The sequence below is a fragment of the Capra hircus genome, chromosome 5, assembly GCF_001704415.2.
Source record: "Capra hircus breed San Clemente chromosome 5, ASM170441v1, whole genome shotgun sequence".
Lineage (NCBI taxonomy): Eukaryota > Metazoa > Chordata > Mammalia > Artiodactyla > Bovidae > Capra > Capra hircus.
In genome coordinates, this window is record NC_030812.1 from 45811992 (window position 1) to 45832044 (window position 20053).

A 20053-nucleotide genomic window follows, 5' to 3' on the forward strand; every position below is an offset into this window, starting at 1 on the left:
TTTTAATCTCCAAATATACAATAATGTTGGCAGTCCAGCACTGACTTTAAATCAAATTAGCTTAATGTTTCACCATTTAGGATACTATTTATTGATTTTTGCTAACCAGTCTTCCAGAGAAGGCAATGGCAATCCACTCCAGTACTCTTGCCTGGAAAATCCCAGGATGGAGGAGCCTGGTAGGCTGCAGACCATGGGGTCACTAAATTGGACATGACTGAGTGACTTCACTTTCACTTTTCACTTTCATGCATAGGAGAGGGAAATGGCAACCCACTCCAGTGTTCTTGCTGGAGGATCCGAGGGACAGGGGAGCCTGGTGGGCTGCCGTCTATGGGGTTACACAGAGTCAGACACGACTGAAGTGACTTAGCAACAACAACCAGTCTTCAGTTTAAGTTTAGGAAGCCCAGGTGGCACAGTGGTAAAGAATCTGCTGACAACGCAGGAGACATGGGTTCACTCCCTCAGTCGGGAAGATCCCCTGGAGGAGGAAATGGCAACCCACTCCAGTATTCTTGCCTGGGAAATCCCATGGACAAAAGGGCCTGGTGGGCTACAGTCCTTTGGGTCACAAAGAATCAGACACAACTGAGCACACACAACAATAATATAATACTTTAGGGACTTGCCCGGTAGTTCGGTGGTTAAGAATCTGCCTTCCAATGCAGGAGTTCAGTTCAGTTCAGTTGCGTGACTCTCTGCAACACCATGGACTGCAGCACGCCAGGCCTCCCTGTCCATCACCAACTCCCGGAGTTTACTCAAAATCCCGTCCATTGAGTTGGTGATGCCATCCGACCATCACATCCTCTGTCGTCCCCTTCTCCCGCCTTCAATCCTTCCCAGCATCAGGGTCTTTTTAAATGAGTCAGTTCTTCACATCAGGTGGTCAAAGTGCAGAAGACGTGGGTATAACCCCTGGTTGGGAAACTGAGATTCCACATGCCACAGGGCAACTGAGCCCATGTGCTCTAGAGCTCACGCTCTGCACACTGCAACTAAAGAAGGCTGCCACGAGAAGCTCCTTCACCACAACTAGAGAGAGACCCAGTGCAGCCGAAAAATAAAATTAGTTTATGCTGACAGTTTCTAATACTGAGGCATCCTAATATTTTCAAAAGTGGCTAAAAAGTTTCTCTCAATGTATAGAACATCCCTCTCCCTCTTTAGAAAAAGCCCAATCAATCATCAAAAATAGCATAAGAAAAAACAGAGTGGACTATTAAGCTCCTATAGTCAGTCATTCATGATTTAACATATTTATCCATATACATTTGAGTGCTTACTGTGTTTCATCTTCTTTATGTATGTTAACCTTCTTAACAATTCTTTGAGGCTGGTACATATCCATTTTACAGACGGGAGAACAAAGATGTTAACAAGTTGCCCAAAGTCCCACAACTAAGGGATGGGATGGTCAGATGTGAACCCAAGTTGAGAGCCTAAACTCTTTAACATCTATTTTTAAAATGTTTCTCATTAAAATATTAGAGAAGATAAAAAAATAACAGAAGCTCCAAGATGGCAGACCAACTTAATGTGCTATTTATTGTCTCCAAATTCTACTGAAATGACAGTAAACATCTGTGAATGAAAATAAATCCAAAATAATATATAGAGCAGAAGGGAAGGCCCACGTAGCTCAAAAATTCTGAAAAATTCCTAGAAGACAAGAAGCAAGGAGGCATTAGAAAAGTTACAAACCAGAAAAGCAGGGATCCTTTCCGTCCAGTCAAGCTCTACAAAGGACTTGAACCTGTGAGACATTGGGTACAGAGTGGGACAAGGTTGTTGGCAGTACTGTTTTACATAAAGGGCTGTCTATGAACAATTAGCCCACTCAGCTCTTCCCACCCATCCTCCCCCACTCAGCAATGTTTGCACAATGTTAAAAGAGAGGTGCCTTGTAAAGAAATTTGGACTATATTACATGCACAAAAGGGAAAACAAGCTCTAAAGTTGGGAGCTGGCCCCTTGATTATGTCCTTGTCAACTGGCATCATGGGAGGCTTCTGGAGTCCTTGACTCAGCCTACAGGACAGCAGTCAACTTCATAAAGGAAGGGCTTCCCTGGTGGCTCAGTGGTAAAGAATTCACCTGCTAATGCAGGAGACATAGGTTCAATCCCTGGTCTGGGAAGAATCCCTGGAGAAGGAAATGGCAACCCACTTCAGTATTCTTGCCTGGGAAATCCCATGGACAGAGAGACCTGGCAGGCTACAATCCATGGGATTGCAGAGCTGGACACAACTTAGTGACTGACAACGTATAAAATGAAGAAAAAGCAAGATATCCAGGCAAAAGGTATAGCTTGAGCAGCGGTATAAAGGTTAGGAGCAGCATGGTGGCTGAGAGAAATATTTCACCCTTGCCTGAGGATAAAGGTCAATCTTACGCGTGACAGATGCTGAGGCTAAAGGGGCTGACAGTATCCAGATCTAAAACTTGTACTTGCCCTACAGGCCAAAAAGGAGTCACTGAAGGATATAGCCCAAGACTATGAACGGTCAAGACCATGGTCTTAGCAGTTGAGCGGCCTTGGGAATGAATGCTCTCTGGGTATCCTAAGGCAGTGGGTCCCAAAATGTGGTCTGAGAAGGCATCAGGACTGCAAACGTAAAGGACAAAAAATAAAAAATAAAAAAGCAAAATTATTGGGCCCCACTGCAACCTACGGAACCAGACTCTCTGGAGGGCCCAGCAATCCATTTTAACAAGCCCTCGTGGTTACTGTGATGCACTCACTTGAAAACAACTCTTCCAAGGTAAAATACCTCTCATCTCAAGACATTCCATCTCGTCCAAGAACCCTTCCTGCTCCATGTAGAATGGATCACATCCTCCATTGTTACCAATGTAATTCTTATACAGTAGAATTCTGTGGTGTTTATTATGTCAGTTTTCTCTTGGTAACCAGCACTTCTTTATGTCAAGTATGTTCTCTCACCTGCCTTTACAGGCCTGGCAGGACCTAGCTAAGTTCTTAAGAAATTAGTTTCCTGAGTGAAACAAAACACCAATTAAGAAGCGTCTGCAGTCATCCAATCAACAGATGAGGAAATGAGGTCTTGAACACACAGTACTGGGGATGGACCTGAGAAATATTTAGCAAATTAAATTAGCAGAAGTTAGTAAGAGTTAACAATTATATAACACTAACTAGGTACCAGACAGTTTTAAGTACTTTACAAGAATTCCTATTTAAACCAATAAGGTAGCTACTTTTAGATGAAGAAATTGAGGCTAAGTAATTTACCAAAGTCAAATAGCTACTATTGAGCCAAGATTAAAAGCCAGATGTCTGGCAGCATCTTCATATTCTTTGTTATTTACCACTTTTTGCCTCCAAACTTGTGTTAAGATTTCAAGCTTGAGTGGTTGGATAAATGGGTTGCCAACAGCAAAGAGAGAAAGACAGGGAAACCAGGGGGAGATGCGGAGTTCAGGTTTAGCTATCCTGTGTTTGAGATACCTGTATGGGGTTGTCCAATAAGTGATTTGATATAAGTCTGAAATACAGGACTAAGGTTTACAGATTTAGAAATCAACATGTAAACCATGAGAAATGGATGAGATGATCCAGGCAGGATTATATATAATGAGAAGACATGAACTGAAGGGCCTAGTGAATAATGTTTTAGCAAAAATAAGATACAGTGGTCTCGTAGGTATTAGGAAGCCTCCAGAAGACGATAACATCCTAGAAGCCAAGGCAACAGTTAGTCAGTCTCATGGAGGGAGTGATCAACAATACTGATATCAATTTGAGTTCAGGTAAGAAAAAGACTGAAGGCCATTTTGGCATCTAAGACTTCACTGTAATTGGTTTGTAATGATCACCTATAGAGGGATGAGAGCCAGAGTTAAGTGAAAACACAAAAAAATCAGGAAAGCATATCTAGTTCTCTACAGGGATGGTATCTTGTAGAAGATACAATTAAAAACATTTAAGTCTTTTTAGATGAGATTTCAGGGTATTTTTGAGGGTCCAGCAGATGGAACTAGTGTTAGTGGTACTGAAGATAAAGGGAAGAGGAGGAGGACTGATTTAACCAAAACCTGGGACAGGCTGAGGGCTTCCCTTGTGGCTCATTAGGCAAAGAATCTGCCTGCAACACGGGAGACCTGGGTTTCATCTCTAGGTTGGGAAGATCACCTGGAAAAGGGAAAGGCTACCCTCTCCAGTATTCTAGCCGGGAGAATTTCATGGACTGTATAGTCCACAGGGTCGCAAACAGTTAGACACAACTGAGTGACTTTCACTTACTTTTCCTTCTTCTAGGACAGGCCGGAGGAAGGTAGGCTCTGGGAGAAGGACAACCAACTCAACCTCTGAGATGAGGATGTAAAGATGGCAATGGATAGAAAATGGCCTTAATTTTATTGACAAAATGATGTTAATGGTAATCCACTGGGTATGGAGACAGGGTTAAGTGTAATACTTAAAGATATAAGGAATGGGAGAGGGGGCATCCCTAGATGCAATAGATGGACACGTATTTTATGAATAAATCATTTACAAAACCCAGGAGATCCAGATTAGGTAAACAAAAGGCTAAAAGAAACAGAAAATGGTGGGAAATACAGATCACAGGACTCTGAGGTCAAAAGTCAATTTAGAGCAAGTGAAGGCAGACCTTGATGAACAGGAGATTGCAGTTAAGAGTAAGATAGAGTTTAACTTCAAACAGCTCTGGATGAAAATATCTAAGCTTGTAGCCTTAAGAGTGGTAGCAGAGATAAAGGTTGATCAAAACCAAAACCAATATTGAATGGTACCTACATAATTAATTTCAGAAAACATAAAAACTGCTGGCACTTTTAGGAGACTGCTATTTTTGTATACCACTTGCAATGTGAAGATTAAAAAAAAAAAAAATGCTTGAGGTAGATGATCCATTTCCTATGGGCCTGGGAGCCACAGCCGGTAACAAAAGTTGTCACTCCGGAAGGTGTGAAGATGGTTGTAGAAGATATGGAAAAGATGGAGAGGACCCAGTGAGTGGAGAAAGCGCTTAGAAGCAACTGAGTGGCGGGGTGATTGAAAAAACTTGTAAGAATAGGTAGGAACATCTAATTGTGAGTTGTTTACCATGACCTAACTCTTCTGCCCACATTTTGCCTGTCAAAAAAGGGCCCTCCACAGCTCAACAGAGCTGACTATTCTCACCAATGCCTCATGAACAAGTATTTAGCTGTTAGATATGACCTTATGACTTCTTGCCCATGGGAAAGCACTAGGTGACAGAAATGACTCACTTCTCTCTTTGCCTCTGCCACAGCAACTCACATTCCCAGCGGCAGCCTGATTATCCAGGGTCCCCGTGGGGTGCTAACCCTGTGCTATCCACAATACTACGCAGAATAATCATGTATTCTAGACCACCTATTTTGGGGACTGTCTGTACTGCAGCATAATATAACTGTGCTTATTCCCAGCAACCAATCAACTGTTGTCCTGTCAATTTTATTTCAAACACCCTGAGTGCCCCTCCATATTTATACTGGTTCAGCACAACATTCCCTTTCATACAGTTTATTCTATTAATGTATTAACTCATCAACAAACGTCTTATGTTCCTTCCAATCCATTCTCTAAAGTGCACCTAAGTATTTCTAGGTTTGCCATCACCTCACCCCTGAAATTAAATCCAAAATGTTTACAAAGCCGTCTATAAAATCTGCCCATCCTAGCCTCTAAACTCATATTCCACACTACAGCCATGTTCAGCTTCTAAAACCTTGTCTCTATGCTTTTGCTAATTCTGTTCTCACTACATGGAGTACATGACTTCCATGGCTTGGGTTTGTCCTCAACCCGAGACCAAGAACCTGTGCCACAATCATACACATACATATGTTTTCCCCGTACTGTCTCCAGTACTAGTACCAAGGCAAAGGAGGGGAAAAGGTAATTAATTTTGATCCACTTAGAAGGATGAAGGCATGATTTTAAGTTTTACATAAATCTTGAACACTGTGAGCAGGGGCTATAGCAGTACAGACCAGCAGTGGGGCGTCTCCTCCGGGTACATACATGGTCCTCTGCGAATGCAACTGATGCCGAAACAAATTTCTACATCTTTTAAATGTAGGTTTTAAAGACTGAATTTTCAAGGTTCCAAAATGAGCGTTCTGAACTTACTAAAACTGTTGACCAATCAGCCTCATGAATACTTCAAAAAACATCATGCAAAAGGAAATTAACTTTTATTTTTGTTTATGCCAATTCTGCTAAGAGGAACTAAAATGGTTCAGAAATTTGAAAGACTCAACTCAATGATCTTGTTTCAAAGAACAAGCAATCTGATTTGTGATAGTTTTTCTGCCACTTGCCTCCCACCAACCAGTCTTTATTCACAAGGATTTTATTGTCTGCAAACATCAACTAATCCTAGAAAAATAGAAAAATGTGCCAGTCAGGTTTATTTTCAAAGTTCAAATATATAATTTTGATATTATACTCCCCCAAAATCACTATTTGGCATGTCTTTAAATATTACAGCTAAACAGGAAATTACCTATACTGGAAAGCAAGTCTTTGTTCATTGTATTTACTTTCTTGAACTAGACTGTTCTCTTGAAAAGAATATAAATGAGTAATTTTGAAACTCCAACTTTTAAGAACCCAAGTAAAGTGTACTAGTTGCCCTTTTATATAGTACATCAACTGCAAAGCACTCACTGCCTCACATCACCTGGTACAGTAGAAGCCCCTTTTATACTCCTATTTCTTTCAGCATGAGGAAGCACTTTACAGCCAGGAAAAAAAAAAGCCAGTATATTAAGTGGTTTAATAAAGACCATCCATTTAAATCAGAGGAGGTAGTAATATAGAATGGAAACATTTTCACTAGATCATGATAGTTCTAATTAATTTAGTGGAAGAAAATATTGAAAACAGTACAGTGTACTTAAATTTAGTTAGGAAGATGAACTGATACCAAGAATGAAAACTGTGTGTACAGAATCTCAGTTGGTTACAGCTCACAAGAGAAAGCTCTCGATAATAGTGGTTCTTAACTGGGGCAATTTTGCACTCTCCCCCTCTTTCCCTACTCCCGTGGGGACATTTGGCAAATTCTGGAAACAATTTTGGTTGTCACAACTGATAGTTGTTGATGGTACTACGGGTATCTAAGTGGGTAGAGCTCAGGGATGTTGTTACTTCACAATGCACAGGGCAGCCCCCATGACACAGAAGTATTCAGTCCAAAATGTCAGTGCTAGGCTGAGAAATCCTGATCTTAAAAGAACATGCATTTTTCTACAGAAGTCTAAACTGATTTCTAGAATAAGAAACTAAGAGTTTATTTCTAGACCTTTTAGGAATGCCTAATTTAGTTCATGGATGGTAAGGATTCCAAGTACACATTTGGTTTCTTAACAATAATGCATTAGGGTTACAGTAAGATACCATCACACACATTTAGCTGCCCTGACCTAAGTAAGCAGTTGGGTTTATATTAAAAGTGAAATGTCTATGAAACAAGTAAAACAGCTTTTCAAAGTAACAGGATTATTACAGACTATTAAATCATGAGGTCATCATGGTATCATACATTAACCAGTTCCATAATATAATTCTTCAGAATTTCCCTGTGAGAGAGCATTCTAGAATAAAATCAATGTGCATCAACCACTAAGTTACTGATAATGGTTAAACACACTAATTCCAACACATTCTAATTTAGAAAGAAATTTCAGATAGCCTTTTCTCATCTAAGACTTAAGTGAAACAATTCAATTTGCCAAAGTAATCACTAATAATCATTTAAGATCAGAACTAAAAAGTACAAAGAGGCCAGGGTATCCACACTTCCTCCACTAAAAAGCATTCTGACACATTAACATTTCAAAGTCTAACAAAGTAAAATTATCTGCAATACTCCCATTTGTTTTAACTGAAGTTGATTTTTGTGAAAAACAAATTCCATTTTCAATTAAGAGCTAACTTTGAAAGTTATAAACAGCAAAAATATATTGCTGATAACTCTTGACTAAATTACAGGTGTTCACAAAATCTTATTTTTCTAGTATTAATAGGAAAATCAGCAACTTACTGTACTATAAAGGGAAAATAAGTAATTTTAGTGTGCATCTTTCTTAAGAAAATGACCGCATATGGTCAACTTTTGCTAGCTTGCCACATGATTACTTCCAATGTGTTCCATTTTGTAGCCAAAGGTATCAGGAGTTTTACTTAACTAGAAAAAAAAAATCCATTAAAACCAGAATATCCTCTTCCCAAACAGCAAAATGGAACTGTTGTTACTACTGTCCGTTTTCCATTTCACAAAGGATAAATTAAAATTTCAAAAACACGTGTGACTCTGGAGTGGCAGTAATTTAAAAATTAGGATTTAATTTAAGAGCTAGAATCAACATCTCCTGAAATTTTAAAGCTCTTTAATATAAAAATATTTACTAAGTATACTATATCTAGAGACTGGCAGTTAATTTTTACAACGTAAGTTTTTGGTAGAATTTTTTACCTCGGCAGAAAATGTTACTTCAACTTTTAAAAAATTGTCACGCATTACTATATTACTTTGTCATGTGGTTTAAATACACCTTAAAAGGATTACTAACTAGTTAACTGAATTTTCTGACTGAGGATCATGTGTATTTCATTAAACTTCAACATGCCTATCTATATAATCATATTCATATATCTGAAATTGAGTTAGATATAAAAGGTATCAGAATATGCCTTCAAAACCAGTTAGATATGCCCATGTTATTTATCATTTACCCAACAAAAGTGAAAAAACAAAAAAGTGGCCTGGTTATTTATGGTTATATAAAAATTATGTAAATATCAAACATTTGTTGAAGTCTCCATACTCCAATTTGTGAAGCATTCTGAATGGTTAAGCAACTTTAGATATCATTAATTAATATATGACCACATTTTAAAAATTATCATGCAGTGCTACTGACTTTAAATTTTTAGGTTGCGCTTTGCCATACCAAATTTCCTTTCTGCCTTAGTTTCATAATGTAACAACTAAAAAACAACCCATATTGAGCTGTCTTTAAAAGAACTTGGCTAAATCTAAACAATTTAAATGTCCTCATCAGTGAACAGCTGTTTTATTCTCCTGAGGAACCATCATGTGCAGAACTGCTAAGCAGAACTTCCTAATAATTAAACGACCAGTGAGCAGTATGTGTGACAGACTGTGACTGAACCGCACACCTTCCATTCCAGGACCAGGACATCACCACGAGAAGTATGAACTTGATCAGTATGACTCAGCATTTAAAATTTGAGTATTCTTCTTTTACTAATTTTGTTATATATGTGAATATATACATTATAATATATATATCATATATATAAACACAAATCATATCGACTGCTAGAAAAGAGCAGAACCTCTTTTGTTAAAAGAGAATTTCAGCTATATTAGAAAAATGAGCCATTTTGCGAGACTCAAAAAACAAAAAACTACAAGCATTTTAGAAGTTAAAAAAACTGAAGGTGTGAAATCCAATATGTGAGAAGAGTTTGGATTTAACTTCAATTAACTAAGACATTCACACAACATATGCTTATCAGTCTCCTACTTGGTCCTAGAGCCTACAGTATTGTAATTTATTGTGAAACCGTGAAACCAAATACTTAAAATATATCCACAACATCTGTACCACGGTAATGCATAGTACATAATATACTAACAGCTTGAAATAAATTTCTATTACAGTTTTTTGCAAATTATAGTATGATTATCACCTGCCACACACTCTGAAACAGCACCAACTTCATGTAACGTTTCATGTCCACATACTAATCAAAATCCTTACTGGTAATGAAGTCTTATGCACGATCATCTGAATACTTGAAGTTAAGCTGTTCGTCTATAACCGCAGTATGTTATAATTAAAATCACCTCATAACTGCATGTTAAAGCAGGTAAGTCAAACAGCAGGAAAAATATTTCCAATTCACAGTTTCAAAAATAAAGGGTGCAGTTTTCAAATATCTGAATGCTTAAAACTTGTCACTCAATTTAACAACTGCCTCCTTCAATACATGTAAACTATGTTTGCACAGCATTAGGAGATGTCTTTTATTTCAGAAGTTAGTTCTTACTGTTACAGGAGCACCACAAATTTGAGGGAATAGGCTACAGTGTGAAAGGAGCTCACTGAAGGATATGTTAAATAAAATTTTAACTACAGTATAAGGTACTGCAAAGCTTTGCTTCCCCCCAAGCACAGACCCTTTCATCAGGAGTAGTCAACACTTACCAAATACAATATGTAAATTAGCTCTAGAAGAAAGGGGGGGGAAAAATCTAACTCAACTAAAAGAAAATACTATTATTAGCTAACAAACCTGTGACAGCCAGCTTCAGAATTTTCCAAAAAATAAAATTCACAAGCACACAGTTATTAGAATCATTCGATATGGAATGTAGAGGTCCAAAGGAAATCAAAGAAAAATCTGGCTACAAATTTCTAAGGGGAAACGCACACACACAAATGGGTAACCGAGAAAAACTGAGTACTTAAATATTCAAATTTAAATTTATAATAGAAAAAGTGGCAAATTGTTGACTTGATTTGCTGAAAACACCTGCAAATTCACACTGGCATTAAGAAAACCAAAGTTTCAAAAATTTACTCCCCTCTCTCTCCAGATATGTTTTCTGTGCAAAAATAAATATCTGAAAATTGCACTAATACAATAATACTTGTTTTAACTTTTGTATTATGAATAATCTGCACATGCTGCTTTACAGACAATACATATTTGCAAACTTGCTCATGCAAAATTAGTGTGCGCAACAGGGATATTGTTAATCCCCATACTTAAAAAATGATACCCTACTGTCTCTCTTAAACTGCCAACCCCTCTGAAATGTAACAAGTCTTACACAGATAATTCTTGTCTGCCAGCTAAAAAATCAATTTATGTTGCTGAAACAAAGTTACACAAGAAAAAGAAACATGGTTTTTGTCTTGCAGAATTTTTGATTTTTAAATAAGAGAAAATTTATAAAAGAAAGAAATTCATGGTCACAAAATTTTAACATTTTAATCCTAAACATTACAGGGTAAATATACTGGACCCTATCTCCATCAATCCTAACGTTTAGTTGTCATTTTAAATGTTGCCCTAACCACTAGAACATCAGTGGTTTTACAACCTCTGGATTATGGAAATACATATTTCTGAAATAAATGCTACAAAAACAACAATGGAAGAAAGTCAAACTGTCTCCATGAAGGGAAAAAAAAGTGGAACATTGTGAAGCTTTTAAATACTTCTCTTTTCATGTCTTATGATTAACCTGCCAAATCAGTGCATCATATGGTCAATATAATGGTCCCCAGGTTGAACAAATATCTAACTAGTGTCCATTGATTCCAAGTTAGTGGATGATGAATCTTTTTGGATACTTTCAAAGATGGCTGCCAGCTCAGGGTTAGAACTGATCTGTGACTGGAATTCACTCATCAGTGGACTCTTCTCTGCTTCTGGAATGGTTAGCAGTGCTGCCACTGCTCTCATGGCAGATCGCTTTAGTTCATCTTGCTTTTCAAACTCCTGCTTTACTGAGTTTGCTTTTACCTGGAACATTGAGTAAATTTATATTACATGCTATAAAAGGCAGCTCTTATACCAACAAAATCTAAGCACATAAAAATAAAGCAAAGCTACTCTTGAATAGATCCACAAGACACATTATTCTTCAAGCAGAGGTGTTTTGAAACTTTTTTAGCAATAGCTGTCTCCTTTTAAGGGAATATTTTATACAAAGCCCATTATAAAAACCAGAGTGGGATCTGCTTAGCAAGTCCTACTTTGTCCTCCATCAAACTACTGTTTGATGTTATCATATTTGTTCATTATTCTTCAAACATGTCATGTACTGAAATCTCTGTGCCTTAATTCATATATCATTTTTGTATGAAAAGTCTTGCTTCACTTTCTGAACTTAAAAATAATCCTGATTTTTTTCAAGGTCCACTTTAAATACTGTCATGTGCATATATGAAGCCTTCTATGACTCCCACCCCCATGTGCCGCCTCCAACAGAATTAAACATTTTCTCCTCTTTTGTAGACCTATCACTTTACCCATATCAGTACTTTAAAAACGTGTCACACTGTTACAACAAACTTTTAAGAATAGCATTTAACAGTGGTAAGCTTTCTAAATCATCCACATTTAATAAGTTAATTTTTGAAGCCAACTGCTACACAGGATGCCAGCACAGTTAAATTTGGAAAACCACAGTACAGAATCAACTGAGAATCCTGAACATACCAAGCCTGGCCTAAATCAACAACATCAATATTACCTTAGTTGTACACGTGGCACGTAATGGCTCGACAAGTCGGTCCAACCTCTGCAGTACCGCACTTGGACAAAGCGTAGAGAGTCTCACCAACATTAAAAATGTAAGCATCTATTATGAATAAAAAAGACAAAATTTAGATTCTGAATTTATTTTCTAAAGACAAATCTCAAATTCTGACAAAGTTTTTAAAAGAAAATGACCAGCCTGTGCCACAAAGTTTCATTTTTATGTAGTCTGCCATTTGGAATCACACACAGTTCAAATCTAAGAAGTTTTAGCTACAAGTACTAAAGTTATCTATCATATGGTCTGAGAGTACAGAACTAGAAAAGTGATTCTCAATCTTGACTGCACATGAGCTAGAGCTGGGGAGCTTTCCAATTTACTTTTTTTGGTTTTTTTACTTCACTCATTGGGATAGGGTCATAAACTGTTTTTCAAAAAGTTCATGTGGACCAAATGGAAAAAATCAGTGAGTGAGAAAATAACTAGAAGAAAAGCTTTATAACAAGTTTCTACTGTCTTAGATTTTTCTAAACAACAAACAAAAAAAACAAAACCAAAGAGCCTGCTTATTCAGATTAATCCATTAAAGTCCAATAACTGATAGTCTTTTATCTTAACACTATAAATTGTAGAAGGATCCTATTCTTTCAGGGCTCTTTTCACTGAATTCTGGGAGAATCAGGTTATTCCATATTACATTATGGAAACATCAAAGTAAGAGTTCTGATAGTATGGCCGAATTACTGCTCAACTACCACTTTTGCCCTGCTTGACCAAAGGCCCTGAGTAGAAGATTTTTCAAATCACCCTTTTATAGTTCACATTTTAAATAGGAAGATAAAAAGGAGCTATAAGCAAAGTTCATGCTCTAAGCCTAAGAGGTGGTATAATTTCTCTGTGGTTGCGTCTACAGATAGCTCTGTGTATAACATCCTTTAACAACACTCTGATTCTGACTTCCTCCGCCAATGAAAAGGTTTCTGGATTTTCCTATATGTCAACTGATGTTATTACACGGCACTGCTACTTTGTTTGCATATTAGAGAGTTTCTAACACAATAAAATCATGACAAGTAAACCAATCATTCTCACTGAATAACAAGCATAAATTACAAAGGTGAAAGTCACTAGCAAAAAGTATTCTTCTAAAACATTTTATCAACAGGCACAAACATCTCACCTTAATGTCATAATGGTCCTTCAAACCATCTTCAACATGATTAAGAAATTCAAAGATATCAAGTCTATCCAGACAACTATCTAGAAGCGTGTACATACACTCAAAAGCTGCCTTTCTAATATCCAGGCCGTCATCAACTGTATGCTTAAATGGACCCATCTCTACCTGTTGAAATACAAAGATATGTAAATATTCTAGAAAGTAAAAGACAAGCTTAGGTAAACAGTGTAATCTAACGTACCTCTCTTATAAGCTCCTTTCTAACTTTTGTTTCATTATAAAGATGTGGAAGAACAGTATCCAGAAGATCCCTTATTAATGATGGCTTATTATGTGCTGCTGAGTTGAATGTGACCAAAGCTACTCTTCTTACATTTAAATCTGGGTCTTCTAATGTTTTTAGGAAATCACCTGAAGAAGTCAAAGAGAAGCAACATAGTTATACGGCAAGCTTAAAATTAAATATGCATTATACTGTTATTTTACTAGTGTTGGTATTATTGCTATTTCTTCAACGTGGATCATGAAATATGATGAAATACTAAGTGAACTATATAATTTCTTTTGACAACAGTTAAACCATCATGTCTGAATCTGAGTGCATTTAATTGATAAACCTATTCTCAGAACCTTTAAACACAGGAGTGAGGGCCCCTAAAGCTCCCAATTATTTTTATAGATAGTTGATAAAAAAGGTGGGTGGCAAAGAGAAGTGATGGAGTCAGCAACCACAAGAACTAGTAACGTGAATGACTCTCCTTAAAGTTCAAAATTAGTATCCACACTAAAAAAACCACCAACAGAGGTGGAATCTTTTTTCATTCAAAAAGTACTTGTTGAGCATTTACGGCATAAGGCATTGGGGTACAGCTGTGGGCAAGTCAAATTTATGTTCATATGAAGTTTACATTACATGTATGCTATAGTTTACATCCCAAAGGTGAAATCTTAAAACCTGAGTTCAAAACATAAACAAGGGTGGGGACAGATCCACTGCTGGAATACTGTTAACAAGTAAACAGTTTATCAGATGACAGAGAAATGTGCCTCCAAAAGCTAATTTTTATCTTTAACAAAAAATGTATAAATTGACAAGAGGTCTAAGAGTAGAAAAGAAGGAAACTGAAGCCTAACATAAGACAAAAAGCTAGAGAAAGTGCCCAGCCACTCTAAACACAGATGTAAGTGTGACTGTTCTTATACATGGAGGAAAGAATATAGTGCGCAGATCTTTGGAGTTACACAGACGGTGATCCAAACTGCTTCACTTGTCAACTGTAAGACTGACTTCTAGCAATTTATCATAGGCAAGAGCCTCAGTTTCCCAGTTTATAAAATGAGAATTATAAGCTTTTAGGGCCACAGAACAGAATAAATAGCATGTACATTACTGAACACAGTGTCTGGTACATGTATTCATTCACAGCTATTCATCAATATGATGATAAGTAATCTTTTAGAATACATGGTGGGGAAAAGGTGCCAGAAAATGTATCACAACAGCAATCTGATAAAATGGGAGATGAAAAAAATGCTTCAAACATCATAGACTGGGTAACCTCAAGACTGACCACCCAGGAAAGTTCTGACTACAAAAAAGGTTAAGAGATAGCTTGTGTTCAAAAAGAATTTAAAGCTCCTCAGCTCTATCTGTTTAGAATTACTATGATGGTAAATTGCTTTTAAGCAAAGCTCCTAAAGTACTGCTATCATTATGGACAAATGGTGACACAATCTAGGATCAGTGGTCCCCAACAACTTGGTCTAGGAATTTCAATTTTAAATAACCAGAATGATCATCATCTAACTGAGTAACTACACCAGTGATGCATACTTGCTGACTGATGTCTCTAGAGATCTGGCACAGGTCTCTTCCTTTGTTGTATCTTGTACAATGCCAAAAATGAGAGTAAACAAAGAAAAAAGAGGGGAGGAGAACAAAGGCAAGGATCTTCTGACAGAGACTTCCAATGAATTATCTCTATGTCTCAGCATTGTCATCCATTTATCCTCTATGTCCCTCTTACTCTGAACTAATAATCCCTTTGTGTAGTTCTTTTAGACTGTGTTTTTGCCCCTTCTGGTCCACTGCAGAATGGCATGAAGCTGCTAAGTTTCTATGCATACACCCCTCTATCCTTTCTGCTGATATTCCCATTCTTTTGTCAAGAAAACACCAAGAGTTTAGTTACTAAAGATTCTAGGTAAACTGATGATGAAAACAACATAGGAAGTTATAAAATCATGAAAAATAATAAAGAGATGACCTTTTGCTTTCTTGTGTATCTCCTCTTAGGCTGACAGGGCTAAATACCTCAAGAATTATCTTTTTTAGTCTTAAATTTCCACCTTAAACTTAAAAGCTTCCATAGAGCCCCTTGGGAGCTACAGGGATATAAATAACAGAAAATTTGGCCGTCACAACTCAAATGAGATTCATTTACAACTGGGAAGAACTTCAGACTGGTCAGATCATATAACATTTCCCTTTACCCATTAGTTTACTTTAGGTCATTCCCAAAACACTATTATCAAGTGTGCAATTGACTTTAAAGACATCCTAGCATATTTACCTAATTTCAATTATTTGCAAAATTATGTTTTTAATGAAACAATTACCAGACCCTTAAAAGTATTTTAGTTCCTTGGAGATATATTTAGCTACTGAAATAATTCAGGTTTTGATAATTAACTACTAACTATTTAGGCAGTATTTTCATCTTCATTTCCACTTACCTATGCAGTTCTTTAATAGTGGATCAATAGGTTGTGGATGATCAGAAATAGTAAACTTCACAGCTGTAACCACTGAGCTTCGGGCATATGATGAACCTAATTAAAAATAAATTTGAAGTCTACAGTTTTTAACCGCTAAAATCCATGGACACCTTTATCATTTTCAAACCACTTCAACTAACATCAGTGTCTGTAATTCCTTAAAATTCTCTGATCAAGAAGGGCATTTCTTCTTTCCCTCAGAATACTAATGGAGCAAAGTTTATTCATTTTGTGAAATATAATCTCACTAGATCTCGAAAGAAACAATTTCATCCAAGAAGGAGGCAGCCTGAGAAACCAGCAGTGAAGCATCTACCCCTCCTAAAAGGGAACTGGTTTAACCACATCAGCAGATAAGATTATCAAATTTCTTATTAAAAATGGAAGCAATTTCTAAGAATGAATGGCCATTTTTACCTTCTCCTTGGATAATAAGGGTTGACACTGGTAAATCTTAAAACTGTTCCCAGAATTTTTCATTTGAACTTAGTTCACCAATTTTAGTACTGTAATTAATACAAGCATAGTACTCTGGCTTTATTAATTCAACAGACATCTATCTTTTCAACATTAAGACAAAAGAGTAACATTAAAATATACTGAACACTAGAAATGACACCAGATTTATTTAATCATTATCTAACTCCACTTTTAATTCTTTTAAACAACAAAATGTCATTTGAACATGTAACAAGATATAGCATTAGCCATCTTTCCAGGCAACCAAATACTAGTAAGAATTTTTAGGGGGAGGGGAGGGAGGCTCAACAAGGAGGGAATATATATATATATATATATATATAATTATGACTGATTCATGTTGCTGTACAGCAGAAATCAACACAATACTGTAAAGCCATTTTTCTCCAGTCAAAAAATTTAAAAAATAAAAATTTTCTTAAATAAGAAAATCTAGGTACCCACCTGATATTAAATACCCCTTAAGTCGTGGAAGGAGAGTTTCTGGATCAATTAAAGTGAGTTTGCCTAGACATTCAGCAACAACATTTCTGGTTCCTTCTTCTGCACACTCACAGTGCTTTAGCAGTAAGGCCCAGATGTTTTCAACATACGGTTTAAGGCCCACCACTGATGCAGAGCTAATAATTTCCTTCAAGGAATGAAGCAGTAGATACTGCCTTTTGGGTTGACTGGTTATCTCTTGTAAGACAAACGGCAGGTACTCAGGAAGGTTGCCCACGCTGATGCTGCCTAATGCATACGATGCAGCTGACTTTACTTCTTCACTAGGAGATGAGAAGGCTTCTAATATGACAGACTTTAGTTCCAGCTGCCCACTTAGATCAATATGATGCCCAACTTCTCCAAGAGACAGTAGAGCTAAGAGACGAATTGAATCTGTAGACCTTGAGTTCTTCACATCTTGAATAAACTGACCTACTACAGCTGGTCCTTCTTTAGGGCATGCTCGAGTAAGAGCAGCTACACATTTGGCAATGGAATAATAAGACTGCTTATGAGTAAGAGCTGTGCTCTGAGAATAAACTGGGCCAGTGAGCATGCGCAACAAATCCATATATCCTAGATTATTCGTTCCAGTAATAACCAGAGCTTGGAAAAAGTCTAGCATGGCGCTAAGAGCTCCCCCTTGCAATAAAGGTGATCTAACAAGTCCAATAAGTTCATTGAGAATGGATCCACTTATCTTCGAAAGGGAGGAGGGATACACTTTTGCTAGTGTGGTTAGAAAACTGATAGCCATCTGTGAAACATGCATATCACTTTCACTGATAAGAGGTGGGAGCTCATCTAGAACTGCATCAATCATGGCAGCAGTCAAGCTGTCACTATAGTTTTTAATTAAAATATCTAGAGCAGAAAGGGTACCCAGTTTCAAAGCTCTCTGGTTTTTCCTGAGAAATGAGGCAAGGATAGGAACCCCTTCTCCCAGGACAGGCCTCAAATCTATCTTCAAAGGGGACCCAGCAATCAATGTCAACGCCTTCACTGTAGTTAACCGTGTAATCTCATTCTTCAGTCTCTCCAAGAAAATCTGAAGTGTATTAGGCAAGTCAGAGCCCAAATTGTCTCCAAGGTTGCAAATAATTTGTCCCATACAGGAAATAGCCCTTTCCTTGACTTCCTGATCAATGTCAGCTGCTTTTAACCTCTTAATGGTACAGGTAAATAGATCTTTGATGTAAGGAGTTGCATCAAATGAGGAAGGCTGATCTAAAGGACGAATTACTTTAACAAGTTGTTGAGTAACAAGAAGAGCTTCAGATGTAATCTTGTAAAATGGGTCTCCAACACAAGCCACCACTGGGGGGACCAAAGCTTGAACGTGAGGATGGAAGACTTGAGGAGAGTGGTTACAGAGGATTACATATAGACAGGACAAAGCATCGATCTTCAAATTTGATGAGCTTGATTTATCATTCAGTGAGAAAATGATTCCTAAAAACCCAACCAGAAAAGAAAAATCCAATGTTTTTATGCATGACAACTTTATGAAAGCAAAAATATAAAACTAATCCCTAAAAGACTACTAAAGCTTCCACTTTATGTTATCTCTAAAGTCACAGAAATTCCACAACCTGTGATAAATATTAAAGTAAAATATTTTAGGGTATCGTTTTAAACTTTTTACTTTTAACTTTAGATATTCAATGTTCCTATTAAAAAGTTAGTTCCATGTGCCAATTAAGTTGTCACAAATCATCCTTCTCAAGAAAACAATTATTTAAGCTTATCTAAGTCTTAATAAATCCCGAAAGTGATTTACTATTTCTTGCATACCTGGTACAAGTACAGGAATGTGTTGTGTTAGGGCCCCGGGTAATACATTTACCAGTTCAGTTAACATGTTAAAACAACACTGTCGGGTCTTCACACTTTTCTCTTTCATCTGTTTGTGCAGAGCTTTAACAATGTTTGGAACCTGTAATTATCAAGTGCTCATTAGCTGGTTCAGTTACTGGTACTTCCTCAGTTCACTTAACACAAATTACAAGAGGTGGGGATGAATGGAAGAATTTTTCTGGTCAAATTCCTAATTCTGCTAACCACTAACAATTTGTTCGATACAAACTTTGCTGCATCTACTACGCATGTTCTCTTGTAACTATATTTGCTTGATACTGATAAATAGAGAAAAGCTATCATTAGCTTTCTACAGAACAACAGGATAGTCTTCCTTAATTTTACTTATGAAATGCACAAGACTAAATAGAAATCTAAATAATAATTTTCAACCAAAACTTTAGGAACATAATTTATAAACTTAAATAGCACATATAAGCAATTACAGGAAAAAAGACAAATTACGGAAAAGAAACCATTAAATGGGCCCTTGTTTTTGCTTTTCGTTGGCTCTTACAATGAAATCAACCTCACTTCAAATGTAGTTACAAGCAGCAGGAATATGAGTCAAAGACATCGCTTCTATACTTTCTAATGTTAGCGAAACCTAAATAGGGTATTTGCTAATAAGTCTTAAGGATAGCAGGATACAGACACATACCATATTGAACAATGATGTGAGAACTAGAGGCAAAAGAAAACACCTATCTAATTAATTCATCATAGCACCATCAAAATTTTTTGTGATTTTTATCTGCTTTTTATATACTTAGTCAATTCCTTACGTCTTGGATACACTTTCTCTTTCTTCTACAATTTGTCTTCAGTGTTCACCTTTAAGTTCACCACAGTCTTTTAAAATTTTTACTACTTAAAACAAGATAGCTATGACACGTACATCCCTTCTCCTGGTTTAGTTGTTTAGTCTCTCTCAAGATCTCTTCTG

General features: G+C 36.9%; 1 protein-coding gene across 1 annotated transcript in view; it reads right to left on the bottom strand.

Moving 5' to 3' along the window:
- Positions 1526 to 20053, bottom strand: part of CAND1 (cullin associated and neddylation dissociated 1) — a 46667-nt gene continuing 28139 nt past the window's right edge. Inside the window, exons 9-15 of the mRNA XM_005680210.3 lie at positions 19045 to 19186; positions 17209 to 18702; positions 16243 to 16338; positions 13748 to 13917; positions 13507 to 13671; positions 12321 to 12428; positions 1526 to 11587 (exon numbers count right to left, since the gene is read on the bottom strand). Coding sequence (XP_005680267.2) covers positions 11363 to 11587; positions 12321 to 12428; positions 13507 to 13671; positions 13748 to 13917; positions 16243 to 16338; positions 17209 to 18702; positions 19045 to 19186 — 2400 coding nt within the window. The 3' untranslated portion in view covers positions 1526 to 11362. The remainder of the gene's footprint in view (positions 11588 to 12320; positions 12429 to 13506; positions 13672 to 13747; positions 13918 to 16242; positions 16339 to 17208; positions 18703 to 19044; positions 19187 to 20053) is intronic.